Source organism: Nicotiana tabacum, chromosome 16, assembly GCF_000715075.1.
Source record: "Nicotiana tabacum cultivar K326 chromosome 16, ASM71507v2, whole genome shotgun sequence".
NCBI lineage: Eukaryota > Viridiplantae > Streptophyta > Magnoliopsida > Solanales > Solanaceae > Nicotiana > Nicotiana tabacum.
In genome coordinates, this window is record NC_134095.1 from 114051501 (window position 1) to 114072148 (window position 20648).

Sequence of the window (20648 nt, forward strand, 5' to 3'; positions counted from 1 at the left end):
CGGCTCCTGTCGCATGGATCCAAGGCCTTCCAAGGAGGAAATTGTAAGATGTGTCCATGTCGATCACTTGGAAAGTGACTCGAGATTCGACTGGTCCTATGACCAGCAACAGGTCTATTTCTCCCATGGTGTCTCTCTTGATACCATCGAAAGCTCTCACGCAAACGTTGTTGGGTCGGATTCTTCCGGTCTCAATTTCCATTCTTTGCAGCGTGGAGAGCGGGCAGATGTCAACACCTGATCCCCCATCCAGCATCACCCGCTTGACATAGTAGTCCTCACATTTGACTGTTAAATGCAATGCCTTGTTGTGTGCTGCTCCTTCCGGGGGTAGGTCGTTCTTGCTGAAGGAGATTTGGTTGACGGCGAAGAATCTTTCTGTCATCCGCTCCAGTTGTTCTACCGAGGTTTCGACCGGTACGTATGCTTCATTCAGGGTTTTCAACAGGATCTTTTGATGCTCGGTTGACCTCATTAATAGTGACAGCATGGATACTTGCTCAGGGTGCTTGCGCAGCTGGTCTATCACTTCGTAATCCGGCATCTTCATCTGCTTGAAGAATACTTCCGCTTCTTTAACACTCACAGGCTCCTTTGGAGGGAAGCGCCTTTGTGTGGCGTTGTTCAGTTCTTGGGTATTTGAGTATCCTCCAACGAAAGTATTTTCTGGAAGTTCTTCCCTGACCTCCTTACCTTTATACGTTACCAAAGTCTTTTGATAATTCCACGGCACTGTGGATGGTTTGGTCATTGGCTTTTGTGGCACGCGTCCGATAACCACTGGCTCATTCAGCCGAGGTGGTTGAATCGTCCCCCGGACCACATAGGCCCCTTTTGGCACGTACATAGGTTTTGCTTTTTTGATCCCGAAGTTCTGCGTCTTCTTGGCTTGACCTCGTGGTATGTAAAGAACTCCACCCTTTGCTGGTACTACTTTCTTCTCCACCTTCTTTTCGGGCTTGCTTTCTGCAGCCTTGGCCTCCTCGCCCCTTTCTGATTTCTGGTCTGTTTCAGGCCTCCTCGCTGTGTCGACAATGGCAATTATGGCTTTCAAGGCAGGGTCGAACTCTTTGTCTTCACAAATCATGCCGATCAGCGGCCCATTATTGTGAGCGGGCAATGGATTGTTAGTTACATTTGGGATCTCTTCGTCCCTTAGCACTATCTTCCCCTGCTCTATCAAATTTTCGACCACTCTTTTCAATGACCAGCAGTCGTTTGTATCATGACCCTCGGCCCCTGAATGATAGGCGCATCTGACTCCGGCTTTGTAAGAAGGAGATGTCGGGTTTTGCCTTGTTTGAGGGATGGGTTGTAGGAAACCCAACTGAACCAACTTTGGGAACAAAGTCGAGTATGGCTCACCGATGGGCGTGAAAGTCCGCCGTCGAGGTGGCTCTTGGGGGCGGTAGTTATTTTGCGGGGGTTGTGGGTTATAGTGGTTGCGGTAAGGAGGCTGATTTCTGGGAGGTGGAGCTGGGCCTCGGTTGGCTTGTTGTGGTGAATGGTTATAAGGTTGGGCATTCATGACCATATAAGGTTGATGAGCATATGCCGCATTTGAGTGGGGGTAGTAGTGTTGTGAGGCCCTTTCCGGAAAATGGGGCCTGTGATGACGATACTCCCTTGCTTCAGAGGCTGCCATAGCCGTTTCTTCCTTCTTCTTCCCCCTTGTCGTCCCTCCAGACCCACTTTGGATGGCCTGAGAGGTTGCCCTTAGGGCTGCTTGACTCAGAATCCGACCCGTTTTCAGCCCATTCTCTACCATTTCTCCTATCTTGATTGCTTCCGCGAATGGCTTACCCATGGCCGACATCATGTTTTGGAAATAGTCAGACTCTTGAGCCTGGAGAAAGGTAGTGACCATTTCCACTTCATCCATGGGAGGCTTTACTCTCGACGCCTGTTCACGCCACTTGATAGCATACTCTCTAAAACTTTCCGAAGGCTTCTTCTTCAAATTCGACAGAGAGTTTCGGTCTGGCGCAATGTCGATGTTATACTGGAATTGTTTTACAAAATCTCTGGCGAGATCATCCCATATATGCCATCGGGACATTTCCTGATCCATATACCATTCCGAAGCTATCCCTACTAAGCTTTCCCCAAAATATGCTATTAGCAGTTCTTCCTTTCCGCCGGCTCCCCGCAATTGGTTGCAGTATTTTTTAAGATGTGCAATGGGGTCACCGTGCCCATCGTATTTCTCGAACTTGGGGGTCTTGAAACCCGTCGGCAGGTGCACGTGAGGGAACATGCACAGGTCGGTGTAAGAGACGCTCTTTTGCCCGCTCAAACCTTGCATATTCTTCAAACTTTGTTCAAGGCTTCTCATTCTCCTAGCAATCTCATTTTGTTCTGCAATCCTGGGGTTCTGTTCCTGTCCCGGTGCGAGTTCGCACTGAGGCGGTAGAGGATTATTGTTGGTAGCGAACCTGGTTGGTTCCATTGAGAACGATGGTGCTTGGAATGTAAAAGAGGATGAGTCAAAGCTTGGCTTGTATGTGGCAGGCTGTGCCGTAGCTGGGCAAGGCGATGCAGTAAAGATATTCATGCTTGCATCGGTGGCCGACATTCGGGGATGAGGCTCAGAAGGTGATCCGGCGGAGAAAACGGAGTTGGCTGGATACCCGAATGGGGTAGCAGGGTAATTTATGGGGACATTAGAAGTCCCACCTGACCTGGAGAATAATTCAGGGAATCCGGGGACGACACTTGGCGGCTCTTTCCCGTTGTTCCAATCATCCAGCATTTCCAACATGCGGAGCCGCAGGATTCTATTTTCTTCTGCAGTTGCGGATTCAGGCGTGAGGACGGCTGAGATTGAGCTCTCCTCAGAGACGGGGACTGTTTGCAATGGAATTTCCGAAGACATTTCCACACTTCCTTTTGACCTGGTGAAGTAGGTGTGAGTACTGTTTCTGGTCCTAACAATAGGTAGTTGAACACCTCTCTTTGACCTCGTGAAGTATGAGTGCGAGGCCAGACTTTCACCAAACCAACCGTCTTTTCAAAAACCCTGGAAATGTGCTCAATGACAAGCGCACGGTTAATTTGTAGCAAATAACAGATAGTTAATCTCACGTTGGGCATGATGCACCTATACAGTTAAGTGGATTACTATATGTCTGCTACGAGAGCATGCGTCATTCCGGTATTTTCCTCTTATTCCCCCCTTTTTCTTTTTTTTTTATTTTCATTTATTTTTCTTTTATATATTTTTTTGTAGCAAAATAAAATGCGATCGGATCCGATGAGGATTGCCTACGTATCACGATACTCACGTGAATCAGATCATTACGTAGTTCGAAAACACAAATGAGCATGAAAGAAGCAAATTCTTTATTATTGAAGCAGTCTATTACAAACTACATTTTGCAAAAGAAAAAGCAAACTTTGAAAATAAACCTAGACTCAAAAAATAGACTAAAAATCACCCTGATGAAAAAAAAAACAGGCAGAAGATGCTAAGATACAGATTTGACCTATGAATGCATTATGGTTTTAAAAATTGGATTCCGCGGGGCGTCGTTCGGCCTCGCCGCGGTCCTAGGCGTGAGATCCCTCTCAAGTTGCTCTAGCTCGTGCATAGTCTGCTTGACATAAACCATTACTGCCGAGAAGAAGGTAACACTAGACATGTTCTCACATCGTAGACATCGTCTGGTGATGGCGTGGGCAACGGCTTTGATCCTATCTCTGGTTTGCTTCTTCTCTACAAGCAGGTGCTTTATCTGATCGCTGCATATCTTGAAGACTTGAACATCTTGCACGTGTTGATGCTTCAATCGCCGTACTTCCACTTTCATATGGGCTATTGTGTCATACCAGTATCTGCTTTCCATTTGGAAATCCTTGGCCTGACTAGCTGCTTTGATTTCAAGTGCTGCCATCTCTCTCTTTATTTTAGCAATAGTCTTCTCGTGGTCGCCTTCCAATTGATTCAGGTGTCTGCGATGCTTATCTGCTCTTGTATCCCACTGTGCCTTGAGCTCTGCTATGATGTTTTCAGATTTCTCCAAACCATCTCGCCATTCCCTGATTTCACCTTTTAGCCCTTTTATCAGCTGCTCGTCCGATCGACGCCTTGGTTGTCTATCTGCATCCAACCTTATCTGTTTGATCTGGGCTCTGAGCATTTCATTTTCTTGAATCAACCTGTTCCGTTCTCCCAGATCGGTAGCAACTTGCACGTTGTGTTCATATTTCAATTTTTCCACTTGTTGCTTTAACCCGCTGATTTCGGTGCAATAGCCTCTTTCTTTTGCTAACCAATCCCACTGCTTTTGTGATGATTCGGTAAAATTCCGGATGTGGGGTCTCTTAGCTGGCCTTTCGTGCTCGAGTTCCCTTCTGTACCATGCAAGGTAACCTGGCGCCGTTTCTCCTTTGGCTTGATCCCGCACGCAAGTATCTGATTTCAAATATTGACCCTCATTCCAGATTTGGCGAATCTTTGCTTCTGGGAACTGTCCGTTAGGACTTATCTCGATTGCTTGAGTGCTTAGATCTTCCTCACGAGGTACTGTCTGGCATTTTCCGAACTGTCTTAAAACTCGGCCGGGTGCGTAAGGTTGAATGCTCTTAAGCCCCATTAGCAAGAAATGAGTTTTAGTCGCTGACATATATAAGACCTCATCAACGGGCAACCATCCCAACTTCCATTGTATTTGGCTGGCAGTAAGAGCTTGAAAGAACGAGGTCCAAGCCAGGACTCCTTCGGGCAAACTGATCTCTTTGGCTCTTGCGTAAGATTCTTCTATGCGGGTCTTATCCGGGGAACCACGGCTCAAAATCTCGGAATGATGGCAAAGGTGCTCGGTCATCCATATCTGCAGGAGCAAGTTACAACCTTCGAAGAAATTTCCCCCAGCTTTACAAGCTGTGAGAGCTCGAAAGATGTCGGATACCACCATAGGCGCGAGAGTACTGTCACTTTGCGTGAGTAAAGTGCTGACGACCCCCGATATCTTCAAATCAATGTTTCCATCTTTCCTGGGAAATACCAGAAGTCCCAGAAACGTTATCATGAACGCCACCCGTCTGTGCTCGTCCCACTTCTGACGAACTCCTTTGCTGCACAGTTTGTTGATTGGATTATTGAATCCCCCCTCGTGACCGTATCTATCATATATGAAGCATGGAGTACAGAATCCGGCTGCTAGATCCGGGTTGTGGACTGTTCTAGGTATTTTCAATGAATCCAGGAACCGATGTACTGTGACGACTCTTGGGGCGACCAAGTATTTTTCCCTCAGCGGAAGTTCAGTATTCCCGATGTATCCGGCCATTTCTTCTAAAGTTGGGGTGAGCTCAAAATCAGAGAAATGGAAAACATTGTGCGCCGGGTCCCAATAGGTAACCAAAGCTCTTATGATATCTCCCCGAGGCTGGATTTCCAACAAACCCACAAGACCTTTCAGATTTTTCTTAACCTCATTTTGCCCTTCAACACCTAGATCATTCCACCATAGCCGTAACTTGATAGGGATTTTGGTCATTATTGAAAAATGTTCATTTTGCATCGTGCTCATCCTGCACATTTATTAAGGTGATTTTAACCAAAATGACTGACTCAAAATATTTTATAGAGGGGACCAAGCTTTGAACACGGCCTTTAAGCACTTCGGGGAAGAAGATTTTAAGGCTGTGTGGGTCTAAAAATGCTAAGGAAAACCCAAAAGTGGCTATTTATGCAAAGTCAACCTTCCGGCGTCCCTTTCGAGAACATTCGGCTATTCATGTCAAAAACAGCATCACCTGACTTATTTATGACTCTTTAAAAAAAATTTGAAACATATTTTTTTTTTTTGATTTTGGCTATTTTAGCAAAATGGGGGTTGAACCCGACGAGGGTTGCCTACGTATCTCACATCCGGTGAGAATCAAACCGGCGTAGCTCGGGGCATACCGTGAATAGAGAAAATTAAATAAACCTAAAAATCAGAAATAAGTATTTTTTATTATTTTTGAAGAAAGATAAAGACTAAAGAAAAAATAATTTTTGCAATATTTGGACTATCAGTCTGAATTTATAAAAAGGGTATTACAAAAGAAAAAAAAAAAATTTTGAATTATGAGTTTTCCATTTTTTTTACTTTTAAAATAAATACCATTTCTTTTCTTTTTTTGATTCTGAAAGTGAAAGAATTTTTTTTTTTATATATACCCCCTTTTTTAATAATTCAAACTAAGAAGACAAATTTTGTTTTTATTCTTTTTTCTTTTTTCTTTAGAACAATTCTGGTGAGGTTTTGACAATACTTGAACATTGGTTTTATTTTTCCAAAATAAGTAATTATCTCCCCACGTTGCTATTTTCCTCTTTTTTTTTTAGAAACCGGTCAGCATGCGGAACCGAAGCAAATAAATGCACAAAACAAATAGGATGCAGCAGGGTGGTCTTTTCAATTCAGGTTGCCTGTCCTAGACGGACCCAACCCCTGTGTTGAGCCCCCTAAGTCAAATGCAACATAATGCAAATAAACGTTCCTACTAGGGATCCGGCATGAAGTTTCGTTATACTAGGTTTAAACCTTGGTATTTGTTCTAGACTGTGTACCCGAGCGGACCAACTCGAGTCGAGGAGGGGCTACGTACCGGGGACCCGCGAGATCGTCCGGCTTTGTAACTTGTCCGTCCTCTTTCTTATTTTAGGTATTGACATTAACAGAATAGGGAGTCTCGACCAGCGAGCTTCTCCCCGGAGGTAAGAAGAGAAGGGTTTCGGCACAGTTTATATACAGTTCAGATAATATCAAAGCGGTAAAAGACAGCATTTAGCACACTATGCAAAAACATGTAATAAAGATCAGATAATAAAGCCAAATATAACAATTATTCTAAGCTCGAATTCTTGAACCCTGAACCAGTGGTTCTGGGTCCACTTGTCCCCAGCAGAGTCGCCAGAGCTGTCACACCTCCTTTTTGCGCGCCCCGCCCCCAGGGGTAAGATGCGCGGGTGGAGTTTTTCCAATTTAAGTGACAATATTCGAAATGAGATTATTTATTTAATTCAGAGTCGCCACTTGGGAAAGGTTTGGCTTTTGGTGTCCCAAGTCACCGGTTTATCTTGAATCCCAAATCGAGGAGATTTTCGACTTTTCCAAATGAAGTCTGCGAACCAGAAATTCTAAGTAAGGAATTCTGTTGACCCGAGGGAAGGTGTTAGGCACCCTCGAATCCCGTGGTTCTAGCACGGTCGCTTAAATTGTTATAATGGCTAAACATCTGATTTAAATACATGTTGTGACCTATGTGCTTTTATTAAGTTTTAATCGCCTTTATTATTGTCATTTATTTTACAGAATTGCAACGTCGTGAAAATGCGTCTCGAACCACGTCACAATCAATGCACCCGTGATTGTCGACACATTTGGACTTCATTGAGATTTGGATTTGGGTCACATCAATGTGCACCCGAACTTAAGAATGTGATTTAATTAAACCGCGCCAACAGAGTCTAACGCGTAATTATCTTTGTAGAAGGCCATGAAATTTATTAAATGGCCCATCCTGAATTCTAGATAATTATCAAGGTTATTTATTGAGGGCCCCGCGATTTACATCTCATTTGGCGAGGCTCGTCTCATTATTTTAGAAGGAACATCCTAAAACGGTTACATTTCTGATGTGTTTGTCTCTTAAAAATAGAAGAAAAGATGCGTGCTATTTTTAACTATGTGTTTGGCCCAAATCCGGATTTTAGCTAATCGTCCGATTAATTATTTACGGACTGAAGAAACATCGTACCTCATGAAAACATGCTTTGAACTTGATAAAAAAAGAAATGTATATGGGATTGATGAAATGTTACGACTGTTACAAGAGCTCCCTAACTTTAACTTATTCAGACAAGATTAATTAAAATTGCTTGTTTAGGAAATGCGACTGGTGGTATTTGAAACTCATCCTGTAAACTGCTTCACGCAAACTGAAACTCAAGAGTTTGAAACTGTATTATCTTTAGCCAGATCTAAACAATCATTTGCCCTTAAATATTCGAAACATGCTTAAATAGCGAGTTTGAGCTAACAATTGTATTACAATGGCTACACATTTTCATGGATGGTATTTACATCTTATATACTACTAAACGAATAAAATGTCACAGTTTCAGATTGGCATAAACTTTAATTAAGTACAACCTTACTAATGTGTCTCTATTAGGCTAATCAGACCAAGAAACTACAAATCTTAACAACATTAAAAGGCAATTCATAAGCAATACAACAGGTGCTTCTAAATCCTTCAAATCTTTCGATTCATGCTTTCATTGTTACATCAAATGCGAGTCTTAGTATGTACCTGGATATTGGATACAACAGAAGGAGCAAGGGGTCAGTAGGGCAATAGAAGCGATACCAAACAGCAGCAGTAACAGCAGGTACCAATAGAACAACTCCCAGTGCAAGATACAGTTAGAACCGACAAGAAATGGTAGACAGGTAGCAGCAAACAATGCAGTAGGAATAATACTCCAAGACAGACCAACCCAGGGGAAACGAACAATATGAATCAACTAATGAACTCAGCTGATACTTGGAAGAAAACAGAATTGATTGAACAGGTTGAACAAGACTGGGAATCAGACAAACAAGACAGAAGTAATTTGCTGATTTTCTGCTTATCCCTTTTCCTATCTTCTTTCTTTTCAAGAATCCAATATCAGTCTGCAGTTTTGAACTTATACTCAAGTTATCAGAAAGAGACCTTTTCCAGTTTTTTTTTTTTACTGTTTTTCCCCAGAACTTCAATTCTCAGAATTTCAGTTTAGGCTCCCCCTCTATCTCTCTATGTATGTCTGTGTGTGTATACTTCTCAGTGTGTATTTCAGCTCTCTCTTTCAAAAATTCCTCACAGTCTGTCTATATTCTTTTCCCTTATAATTCTGTCTCCTCTCTATCTCCTAATCCTGTCCCTCTCTCTATCTTTATGTGTATGTCTATCTCCAGAACTTCAACCCTCCTCCTCTCTCATGTCTGTGTGTCTCTAACCTCCCTTTATAAGCCTCAAACTCCAACCTTTATCAGCCTGTTGGATTAATCAAATAACCCCTCCCATGTGCTCCCTTTTTCAGTTCCACTTAGCTATTTAAGTATTAATCCCATGACATTCCCTTGGCAGGCTTTAACTTTTCATTTTATTATCTAAAAGCAAGTATGGGCATTAAAATATATCTGACAGCATATACTGTCAGATTGTTTAAACTTAAAAGCTTCTTAATGCAGAAAAACAGGCTGTGCACAAGGCACATGAGGTGCACCAATGCACATGCTGTGCACGAGTGCACATGCCTTCCAATTCAGGATTTAAACATAAACAATCCCTTTTTTACATTGACTGATCCAAATCAAACAGCTATAAGTAAACAAAACTGGTTCTGAATTGATTTCAACAAATGTTCAACAGAAGCAAATCGATTTACTATGCTCAGACAGTTGAAATTAATTGACGACACATGTCGACTCGACTATATTAGTATTAACATACACAATCGCAGCCAAAAATCAAACATTTAAACAGTATTGATACATGGTTCGCATTATACTGACTAAACAGGAATACACTAGAGGAGTCAACTAACCAGTCCAAACTCGAAAATCAGCTACTTGCACAAACAAATACACAATGCCTTATCAGAATAGGAGGGGGAATTTAGACAAACAAAACAGAGGTTCAGGCGAAGTAGTTGAAGCACAGTTGATAGAGGTCAAGGACATAAACAGCAAACGAACAGACCCTTACAACAAACAAACAAACCAAAACAACTAAGAAAAGAAAGAAAACTCACCTTAAACCGCAAAAAGATCAAAACCTTAACTCGGACTTGGCCAAGCCTTTCTTAAGGCTGAACGGACTTTAAACGAAGTGTTTCTCAGACGAGAAACACTTGGATTAAAGTCCATTAGACCTTAACCTCTTTGGTTCGAACGGATATGGACCAGTGACGAAGAACCCACAAATTCCAAAAACTCAGATCTGGGGTTCACGCTTTCCTGATCAGATTCGGACCAAACCAAGTATGGTTTGGTCACGAGGGGGGTCTGGGGAGTGTCTGGTACGAAACTGGGGTTGGTTGGGTTAGATCGAGTTTTGACTCGAATCTTCGAATGAAGATTCGAGGACCTGGGGGGTGATTCGAACCACATGGTTAGCAGATCCATGTTCAGGATGGCAAGGGGGTTTTAGGGTGTTAAGGGGAAGGTCACCGGCGTTCAGGCCGCCGGGTTTCTGGTGAAAGTGTGCAGGGGCGGCTAGGGTTTGAAGGGGATGGGTTTGGGTGAAGACGACGAGGCCGGGGTATTGGATAGGGGGGGTAGGGTAAGGATTCGGGCTTATATAGTTAGTGGGTGGGTCGATCTCAACCGTTAGATCAATCTAGATCTACGGTTTGGATCTGATGGTCTTAAGTGAAACGGTGTCGTTTCAAATGTTGAGGGTTTGGGTTTGGTCCGGGTGTAAACGGGTCGGGTTTGTTGATGGGTTATGGGGATTGATCTTGGCCGTTGATCACTCTGAGATCAACGGCCCAGATCAGGCACGACTCAAACGACGTCGTTTGGACGTCCTGGGCATCAGGTGACCTGGGCTGGGCAGGCCTGGGTCTTGGGCTGTTTGTTTGGGCCAATTTTGTTAAAATTGGCCCAAGTCCGGAAGGGGTCTTTTTTTTTTTTTTTTCTTCTTTTCTGATTTATTTTAAAACAAAGCTAAGCCAAAAAATCAAATTAAAATTAAATACACACTCAAATACAATTATTTGCACACATACTAAAATACTTCAAAACCGGTAAAGTCAAACCAAATAAAATCACGGACGAAAATGCCTATTCACGATTTTCTATTTAACGACCGAATTACGGTTTGAATTACGCAGGACACATATATATTTTTTGAATTTTATTTTAATAAAGTAAATAAATAAGAATGGGCCAAAATCACAAATAAATCCACAAGGTGCCGCACAGAAATCCGAAATTGTACAGCGGGGCCAATTATATTTTTTTTTATTTCTTTTTGGAGCGATTGTCGTGTGAAGCAAAAATCACGTGCTCACAGGGTGTATTAGAAATGTTGGTATTAGTTATGCTTGCATTAGTTATGCTGGCATTAGTTATGCTGACATATTTCTTATCCATTGTTTGGTTTGATGTATTAAAGCATTACACAATTTCTAAAAGAATTGCTTGTTTACGAAAATATCCTCAAAACCATTCCATCACTCTAACTTTTTAAAAGAAACATATGTTGAGAAATGTTTTTATATGAAAAAGTTTAAAAGAAAATTATTTGATTTGTCTACCTATATTGTAATATAGAACTAAATATTTATTTATAAAAAAAGAAATATGCTAAGTATTTATTTATTTACTAGAGATATAATTTTATTTCTCACTATTTGGATTATTTTAAACTTGCATTAATATAATAACTAGCATATTTTAATCAAGCATAAATTTTGAAGGACAATTTTGTCTTTAACTAAGCTAATGCATGTATTAAAACTCATTATATTGCTAATACCATGGTTTTCTATGCATTAGTTATGCATATGATAATACCAAATAGGATGTATAAATAATGCTTGCATAACTAATGCATAGGTTAAAAATGTCTACCAAACATGGTATTATTAATACACAAAGCTAATGCATGCATTATTTTATCTAATGCATCCTACCAAAGGACCCCTTAGTCAAAGGGCCCCTACACACCTCTGTCTCCCTCTCTAGCCACCTGCTGGCTGCTGTACAACATCTCCTTATTAGCTTAAATGGAATATATATATATATATATATATATATATATATATATATATATATATATATATATATATATATATATATATATATATATATAGTTCGAGTCGAAAATAGTAATTACAGCTACATCAGTATTTTTGTACTACATTTGCCCATGCCAAAAGCATTGGGAATAAATAGCCTACAAAAAAATTATTTTGCGGTAATAATAGCAAAATAATAATGTAATGTTGATATACGATAATCAACAAGAATAAAAGAATAATAACAAGGCCACCAAGATTTTTATGTAGAGAACCCTTTGAATAAGGGAAAACCCCAATATCAAGCCCAAGAGGTTCAACTAATATCACTGTAACAAAAAAAATTACACTTTATAGGTGTGGGTAAAATACTCCAAAGACCACTATACACTCAAAATAAGTAATTCTCTTTTGATTTTTTCACCTTACTATAATATCGCTCACATCTCTTTTCCTTATAGACTACTTCTTCCGTTTCAATTTAGATGAGGTAGTTTGACTCGGCACAGAGTTTAATAAAGAAAAAGACTTTTGAAACTTGTGGTCTTAAAAGATCAAGGGATAAAAGCTTTATGGGGCTATGACATTTGTATGGTTATAAAAACTTCTCATTAAGGGTAAGATGGGTAAAATAGTTGAATTATTTTTAAATTTAGAAAGGTGTCATTTATTTTGAAACAAACTAAAAAGGAAAGTACCTCGTTTAATTTGAAACGGAGGGAGTATTACACTATGTCTCCGACTAATTGCTTAGCTCTCTGTATTTGGTTTATTTTCAAATGGAAGAATGACTCTCCATTTATAAGAGAAACAAAAGGTGGCTCCAAGTTCTACGGGAGGATATATGATTCTCCTCCAATCAAATATTTTCTTTGACTTCAAAAATAGATTTTCAGCCAAGTCTTGTTTTCATTGGCACATGCCTATACGGGATGAACCCCATAATCTCCCCCTCTAGTTCTGTCACGACTCAAATCTCCCTACGTAGGAGATCGTGATGGCACCTAGTCTTAGGGACTAGGTAAGTCTAACAATTACTGAAAATAATATCAAAATGAATAAAGATTGACAAATTTCAAATTAGAAAAAATCTCTATACAAGACTTGCCCATGCCGAAAGCGTTGGGAATGCCCACAAAAAAATTATTTACGGTAATAATAGCGAAATAATAATATAACGCCGATATACAATTGTCAACAAGAATAAAAGAATAATAACTAGGCCACCAAGATTTTTACGTAGAAAACTTTTTGAATAAGGGAAAAACCCACAATCCCAAGAGGAGCAATTGATATCACTATAGCAAAAAGTAATTTACACTTTATAGGTCTGGGTAAAATACTCCAAAGACCACAACACACTCAAAATAAGTAATTAACTTTTGATTTTTTCACCTTACTACAATATCGCTCACATCTCTTTTCCTTATAGACTATTACACTTTGTCTCTGATTAATTGCTTAGCTCTCTGTATTTGGTGTATTTTCAAATGGAAGAATGACTCTCCATTTATAAGAGAAACAAAAGGTGGCTCCAACATTACTACGGGTGGATATATGATTCTCCTCCAATCAAATTTTTTCTTTGACTCCAAAAATAGATTTTCAGCCAAGTCTTGTTTTCATTGGCACATGCCTATATGTGATGGACCTCATAATCTCCCCCTCTAGGACTTCATTCATCTGAAGGAGGTTATACCAGACTTCTAGGCATAGTACATCCCAATAAGTTTTTTACATAACTCAAATTTGTCTCTTGTACTACCTTGATTAGTATATCTGAAGGATCCTCACTTGTAACGATCTTATCGATCTGCATTGATCCGCCATCTACATTTGAAGAATCCAATAATATCTCACATTAATATGCTTCTTTCTTGCATAATACATAATATTTTTGTTCAAGTCTATTACACTTTGGTCGCCGGAATAGACGACATACTCTTTTTAATGCAAGTCAAACTTTTGAAGGAAGTGCTTCAACCATATCATCTTTTTGCTAGCTTCAATAGCGGTAATATACTCCACTTCAATTTTTAAAGCCCGACACATTTCTACAACTTTGATTGCCATGATATAAATCTCGTACAAATTAACTCTGGTACTGCGCTCGGTTTAAACGACAACTAAGTATATAGTTTCAAATATGGGCCCTTCAAAACTAGTGGTGCGAAATCTGATCTATTTGGGCGTGAAACTCTTTCGTGTTCTGATCCATCCGTTCGTTCATTTCCCTCATAAATCTCATGAGCTCGATTTTGAAGGGATCATTACTATTATTGTTACCAGATCCGCTTTCGATCCCTCCAGCAATGTCGAAGCTGACCTCACCTCTCGGAGTATTATTATCAACTCTTTTAGCAGTTTGATTTTGCAGGAATGTCGGGAGGAGACGGACCCCTTCCGTTTGCATTGTGCAAGCGCCTAACAACGCTTGCTTCAATTCCGTCATGACATATTCCTTCCTTGAGAGGTGGTCCATGATGGCTTTATGTTGCTCTCTTAGGATCCTTACTGTTTTCGTAACTTGTTCGCGTTCTGCGTCATCAGGAGTTGGTTTTTGTATATGTCGGGGGTACTGTCTTCCACGGACCAGGGTTGCCTCATCCCCCTTATTGCGTGTGTCGCTGATTGAATCCTCAGGTTGAGGTAGATTTTCATGTCCCTCAACGTTATGTGCGATGTTGACATTGTTAGCTGCCATTTTTGATTTTTTTGCTAAGGAACAAAGAATCAAACAAGTTAGCAATAAATGCAAGGATTGAATCAATTATGCAATTATCTAAGCCCTAAGGGGGTGCCAAACTGTTTACCCGTAAAATGGCAATTGAATTTGTTACGTGGTTTATAGACAAGTAAACTGATTTGATCCAAAAATCATAAATAAACAAGATTAAAAATAAGACTTAGCAGTTAAAATCGAGAGAAATGACAAGCTTGATTCCGAGTACCTCCAGGGACAGAAATAAGAATAGTATAAAAGAGCAAATAAAGTTACTTTATTGAGCTTGAGAATGGAATATAACATAAGTTTTACCAAGAATTCCCTCTCTTACAATAGTTGTTGAGCCTACTATTTATAGTTATACTTAGGGAAACAAGATCATAGGATCAAGCCTCTCTTAAATGACTATATAGGGGTATTGGTGAATATGTAACGGCAAGCATCAATGCAAATATTCTCTGCAACGGCTGCATATTTAACGTCAGGGAATATTCTTCATTGAATGTTATCCGATGGCAAACATTAAAGCCTAGTAAAGTTTTACATGATCCCCGCATGAAGTCTCCGACATTAGTAAAGAATCACATCATAGTCAAGCTTATGATAATTTCTTATAACATGAGGTACTTCTTTGTTAAAAGTGAGAGTTTTCTATCTATGTCCTTCCTTATTCAATACGATATATACTGTGGTCATCCCTCATCATAATACACACTTGGAATTAGATAATAACTTATTAATAGGTGAACATGAGTATGGTTAAAAGTGGTTACATTTGTGAGTTGGTCTTAGTTGAATTTTCTGCCTAAAGTTTTCATGATTTTGCTTAAAAGTATTTACCTATATTATTTGTTTCCTTTGCTCGAGGACGAAATGAAGCTGCAAATACATTGAGAAGAAGAGGAGCTAGATGCCAAAAGATGTTGTTTTTGTAACCTCAATATAAGCTGCTTGCTCGAATTTACTGTCATTTTTGCATTCCTCATCCTCCACATTTCTCCGTTATCCAAAATTCTACTGGTCACCCATTTCCGTACCAATTTTCACATAAAAAGACCAAAATATAATACAAGGAATAAGAGCAGAAACGTTCAGCCATTCCACTGAATAAAACTTACCACTGCACACAATCACTTTTTCTCTTTTTCAACTATCCCAAAAATTTTATTCCAACTGCCTACCAAAAAATAAGCCGCACCTAGCAAAATTCACATTTCTACAGTGGTCACTGTATCCTTACCCAAACACATTGACCAGGAACATTTTGATGAACAACAAAAATCATATAATATCCAGGAGGTGCAATATTACGCGATGGAGGTGCAACCACCGTAACTTTATACGCAAACATAGAGAGCTGTTCAATTTCCAATATGTCCAAAACCAGTAACCTCTGATTCATCCCGAATGAGTGTGTAGTAAATGAGGGTGCAATCATGCTTACCATGAGCTCTTCCTCAGGCTGGTAAAACCCCAACGTGAAGGTGATGGAGAATTGCTGACCATACGATAGGAAACCACTGATTTGTCCCTCAACGGCTAGGATTGAAGGGCGTAGATGAGAGTTTTGTGGGGCTAAATAGGGTGGTGAAAATGCTTCTAAGCTCAACTCTGTAGGGTACCTTACGCCTGTGAAGTTGTACCTTACGTGTGGATTACTTCCACCTACTAATATTCTGCCATCTGGCAATAAGGTAACTGATGAGTGGTACATTCTTGGAATTGTACTAGGGTTGAGAACACTGAATCTCTTACTCGGGTCGGGTTCGTTTGGGCTGTAAAGAACCGGGTTCAGTACCGGGTCAAATGCATTCTCCCACCCGGCTGTTCCTTTTGATGCCCCATTCAGTATGATCACATCTCCAGTGGGTAACAACAGCATATCGGGCATGACCCGACCCATAGGCATATCCTCCATGACCCATTTAGGATCTGGATCTGTCAGCCTCATCCGCCCACACGTGCTCGAAGCCCGCACGAACACACCCTTCTGCGCTTTAATATAAGCGCCACCCGACGCGCCGCCGCAAATCATCACCTCCACCACCGGATTCTGAGCTGAGTCGCCGGCACTTAAACGTAACGGCAGCATTACCGACGACCCAGTTGCCGGATAACTCCTTTTTTCACCGGGAATCACCGGAAACTCCTTCACAATCCTATTATTCACATAATCCAATACTACAGACCTTTGGTTTGCAAACATATAAAGATTCCCGTCGGGTAAAATGTACAAGAATGGATAAAGATTGTTTTCTTCTTTAAAGTCAGTAGTTTCCTTCAAGAATTGTAAATAAAAAACACCATCATTATTATTCACATTCTTGGGAAAAAATTCGTAGCTAAAAGCTCTTCTTCCACCAACAATAATCACACGTCCATCTGGTAATATATGATCAGAAGCATACCATCTTTGGACAGTTAAATTCTGCGGTAATTCAGTCCAATCACAGTCGTCAACATCATCACACGGTGAAAATAAACGTATTTTGTGGTCGCCGGCATGATATCCACCGGTTTGAATAAGTGTGCCGTCAGAATTAACGGCGCCGGATGAACACCAAACGTCAGTTTGAACCATAAGAGGACGAAAAGTGTTTGATGAAACGTCGTAAAGGAGAGAATGAGCAGTGCAGTCAACGTCAAGGGCCTCGTCGTTATAGCGGCATTTGCCGTCGGGAAGGGAGAGATTAGAAGGGCCGAAGTCGGTTCGGTCAAAGATGACGACTTTGTTGTTGTAGAGAAGTTGCATGTGCATGGCGGAGACGCCGATTGATTCTTGTAAAGTAACCCATTCACCGCCACTTTCAGTTGATGTGAAAAAAGATGGACGAAAAATAGTGGGAAGCTGCTGTGAACTTTGGCTATGGCGGCGCTGTTTTTGGCGGCGGCTATGATGGTGAGATAACGATGATGATGGTGAAGGGAAAAGGGAGAAAAGAATCAAGATTGTGAAGAGCAAACAAAAAGATTGAATCTTGATCAATGCCATTGAATTATTGGTTTATTTTGTGATTAAAAAATGGAAGAAACAATTAGGATGATGGTGTAATGATAGTATGAAGAAAGAACGCAAATTAAAGTTGGCAGTATATTCATCAGCAGATGTATCGCGAATAATTTCAGTTACTAAATAAATGGAGGAATAGTCGCTAAGAAAGTTCTTATACTACAAGGTCTTTCTTTGAAAAAAGTTCGTTTCTCTTTCCTTTTCTTTAAATTTCATAAATATTTTCTGTTTCATCCATTTTCCTTTAATTGATATTAATTATTTAATTAATTCAGCAACTAAATAGATGGAGAGATAGCCCCCCAAAAAATCGTTTCTCTTTTATTTATTTTTCCCCGTTAATGTTTGGCTCATACAATTTTGTTACATATTCATCATCGGTGTTCAATTTCCTTTTTTGGTGGTTAAAGTTTGTTCCCCGAGGAGAGACATGACCATTGTCTACATAGAGTTTATGTTTTACTGACAGATTATGTAAATAGATATGCTATACAACCTCGCTTATATAAGGTAACTAGATGTTAATTTGGATATAACCATAGTTAGCTCATCAAAAGATTAGCCAGTTGGGGCAATTAATAAACCAAATTGATATATAAGAAACACTACTAGAAATCAGGTGATTTCCGTCCAAGAATTTCCGACCGAAATCGGTCGAAAATAAGATTATTTGGTCGCAAAAGACAACAAAAGTGACTGACAGCAAAAAAAAAATAAACTTTCCGACCGATTTCGATCGGAAAATTTGTCAAATATTTGCTCAAACTTGTATATAATGTAAAAATAATTATTTATTAAAATATTTCCAAATTTCCGACCGAATTCGATCGGGAACTGGTCAAATTTTTGGTCAACCTTGTATATAATGTAAAAAATAATTATTTATTAAAAAATTTCCAAATTGCTTTCTGAATTTTTTGTTTCCCGCGCAAGACAAAAAACCGAAATAATTATAACTCAATATTTCCGACCGAATTCGGTCAAAAAGTGGTCAAATATTTGGTCAGCATTGTACATAAATAATTATTTATTAAAATATTTCCAAGTTTCCGACCGAATTCGGTCGAAAACTTTGAATTTTTTTTATATATTTAATTAGCCAACCGAAAAAATTATAATTGAATATTTCCAACCGAATTCGGTTGGGAAAATGCTTATATATAAATTTAATTATATTGAAGTAACGCTAGTGATTCATTAGCCTATACATTGATAATTATAAGCTATATTCGATATACTATATATATATATATATATATATATATATATATATTCGATATACTATATATATATTTGATATAGTAGTATCCTTAAGTAATGTTAGGTTTGATTCGACCGTAAATTGATAATTATATTACGTAGAAGTGTGTTAGTGATATAGTAGTATCCTTAATATAACTAATGTTATATAGAATATAGCTTATAGTAATTAGTAAACTCTCTTTACCGACGCAGCAGTACCGACAGACTTTTTTCTGTCGCTTATAGTAATTAGTAAGTGTATTAGTTGTAATTAGCTTATAGATTGACATTACACTAAGTATAAGTCCTTTAGTAGTATCCTTAAGTAATGTTAGGTTTGATTCGACCGTAAATTGATAATTTTATTACGTAGAAGTGTATTAGTGACAATTAGCTTATATAAATTGATAATTACAATAAGCATAAGTGGATTTACCGATGATTTATTCTAAATTCGTAATCACACTACCTAAATGTATAGTGTGTGTGTGTGTGTATATATATATATATATATACACACACACATCTTAATATAGCTAATGTTATATCAATATATACATCTTACTATAGCTAATGTTATATCGAATATCGCTTATATAATATACACTTAGTGTATATATATACACACACATCTTAAATTGATAATTACTGTAAGTAGAACTGCATTAATGGTATCCTTAAGTAACGTTAACAATCAATGAACTAGTGGTATCCTTATATAAGTAACGTTAGTGATTGATTAGCCGATACATTGATAATTATACACTAAATAGAAGTGTATTAATGATATTTGTGAGAAATGTTTGTGATTATTTATCTTTAGTTTGATAATTAAATTAAGTGGAGGTTTATTAGTAGTATTGTTAAGTAATATTAGTGTTATTCTGAAGTAACGCTAGTGATTCATTAGCCTATACATTGATAATTATAAGCTATATTCGATATACTATATATATATATATATATATGCTATACTATACTATATATACTATACACTCTACTAAAAACAGTTGTTTACCGACGCAGCAGTACCGACGGACTTTTTTCTGTCGCTTATAGTAATTAGTAAGTGCATTAGTTGTAATTAGCTTATAGATTGACATTACACTAAGTATAAGTCCTTTAGTAGTATCCTTAAGTAATGTTAGGTTTGATTCGACCGTAAATTGATAATTTTATTACGTAGAAGTGTATTAGTGATAATTAGCTTATATAAATTGATAATTACAATAAGCATAAGTGGATTTGCCGATGATTTATTCTAAATTCATAATTACACTACCTAAATGTATAGTATAGTGTATATATATATATATATATATATATACATACACATCTTAATATAACTAATGTTATATCAAATATCGCTTATATAATATACACTTAGTATATATATATACATCTTACTATAGCTAATGTTATATCGAATATCGCTTATATAATATACACTTAGTGTATATATATACACACACATCTTAAATTGATAATTACTGTAAGTAGAACTGCATTAATGGTATCCTTAAGTAACGTTAACTATCAATGAACTAGTGGTATCCTTATATAAGTAACGTTAGTGATTGATTAGCCAATACATTGATAATTATACACTAAATGGAAGTGTATTAATGATATTTGTGAGAAATGTTTTTGATTGTTTATCTTTAGTTTGATAATTAAAGTAAGTGGAGGTTTATTAGTGGTATCGTTAAGTAATATTAGTGTATCATTAATAATTAATTAGCTTATAAATTGAAAATTATGGGTCATTAATTTTGATTTATATAATTATGTGTTAGATTCTAAATAATTATAAATTTGATATTGATTCATGCTAATCTGTTAGTTAGAATTTTATTAATTGTGCATTATGATTTTTGTTATACAAT

The 20648-nt window shown here is 38.4% G+C and overlaps 1 protein-coding gene across 1 annotated transcript; it reads right to left on the reverse strand.

Moving 5' to 3' along the window:
- Positions 1-15363: 15363 nt before the first annotated feature.
- On the reverse strand, positions 15364-17604 carry LOC107760673 (aldehyde oxidase GLOX-like). Its single transcript, XM_016578757.2, has one exon. The coding sequence runs from the start codon at positions 17500-17502 to the stop codon at positions 15736-15738; it is 1767 nt and encodes a 588-aa protein (XP_016434243.2). The 5' UTR covers positions 17503-17604; the 3' UTR covers positions 15364-15735.
- Between the last annotated feature and the right edge of the window lie 3044 nt (positions 17605-20648).

Bases quoted from the DNA above. Each gene is read 5' to 3' on its own strand.
- LOC107760673 (XM_016578757.2), bottom strand. From the start codon at position 17,502: ATGGCATTGATCAAGATTCAATCTTTTTGTTTGCTCTTCACAATCTTG.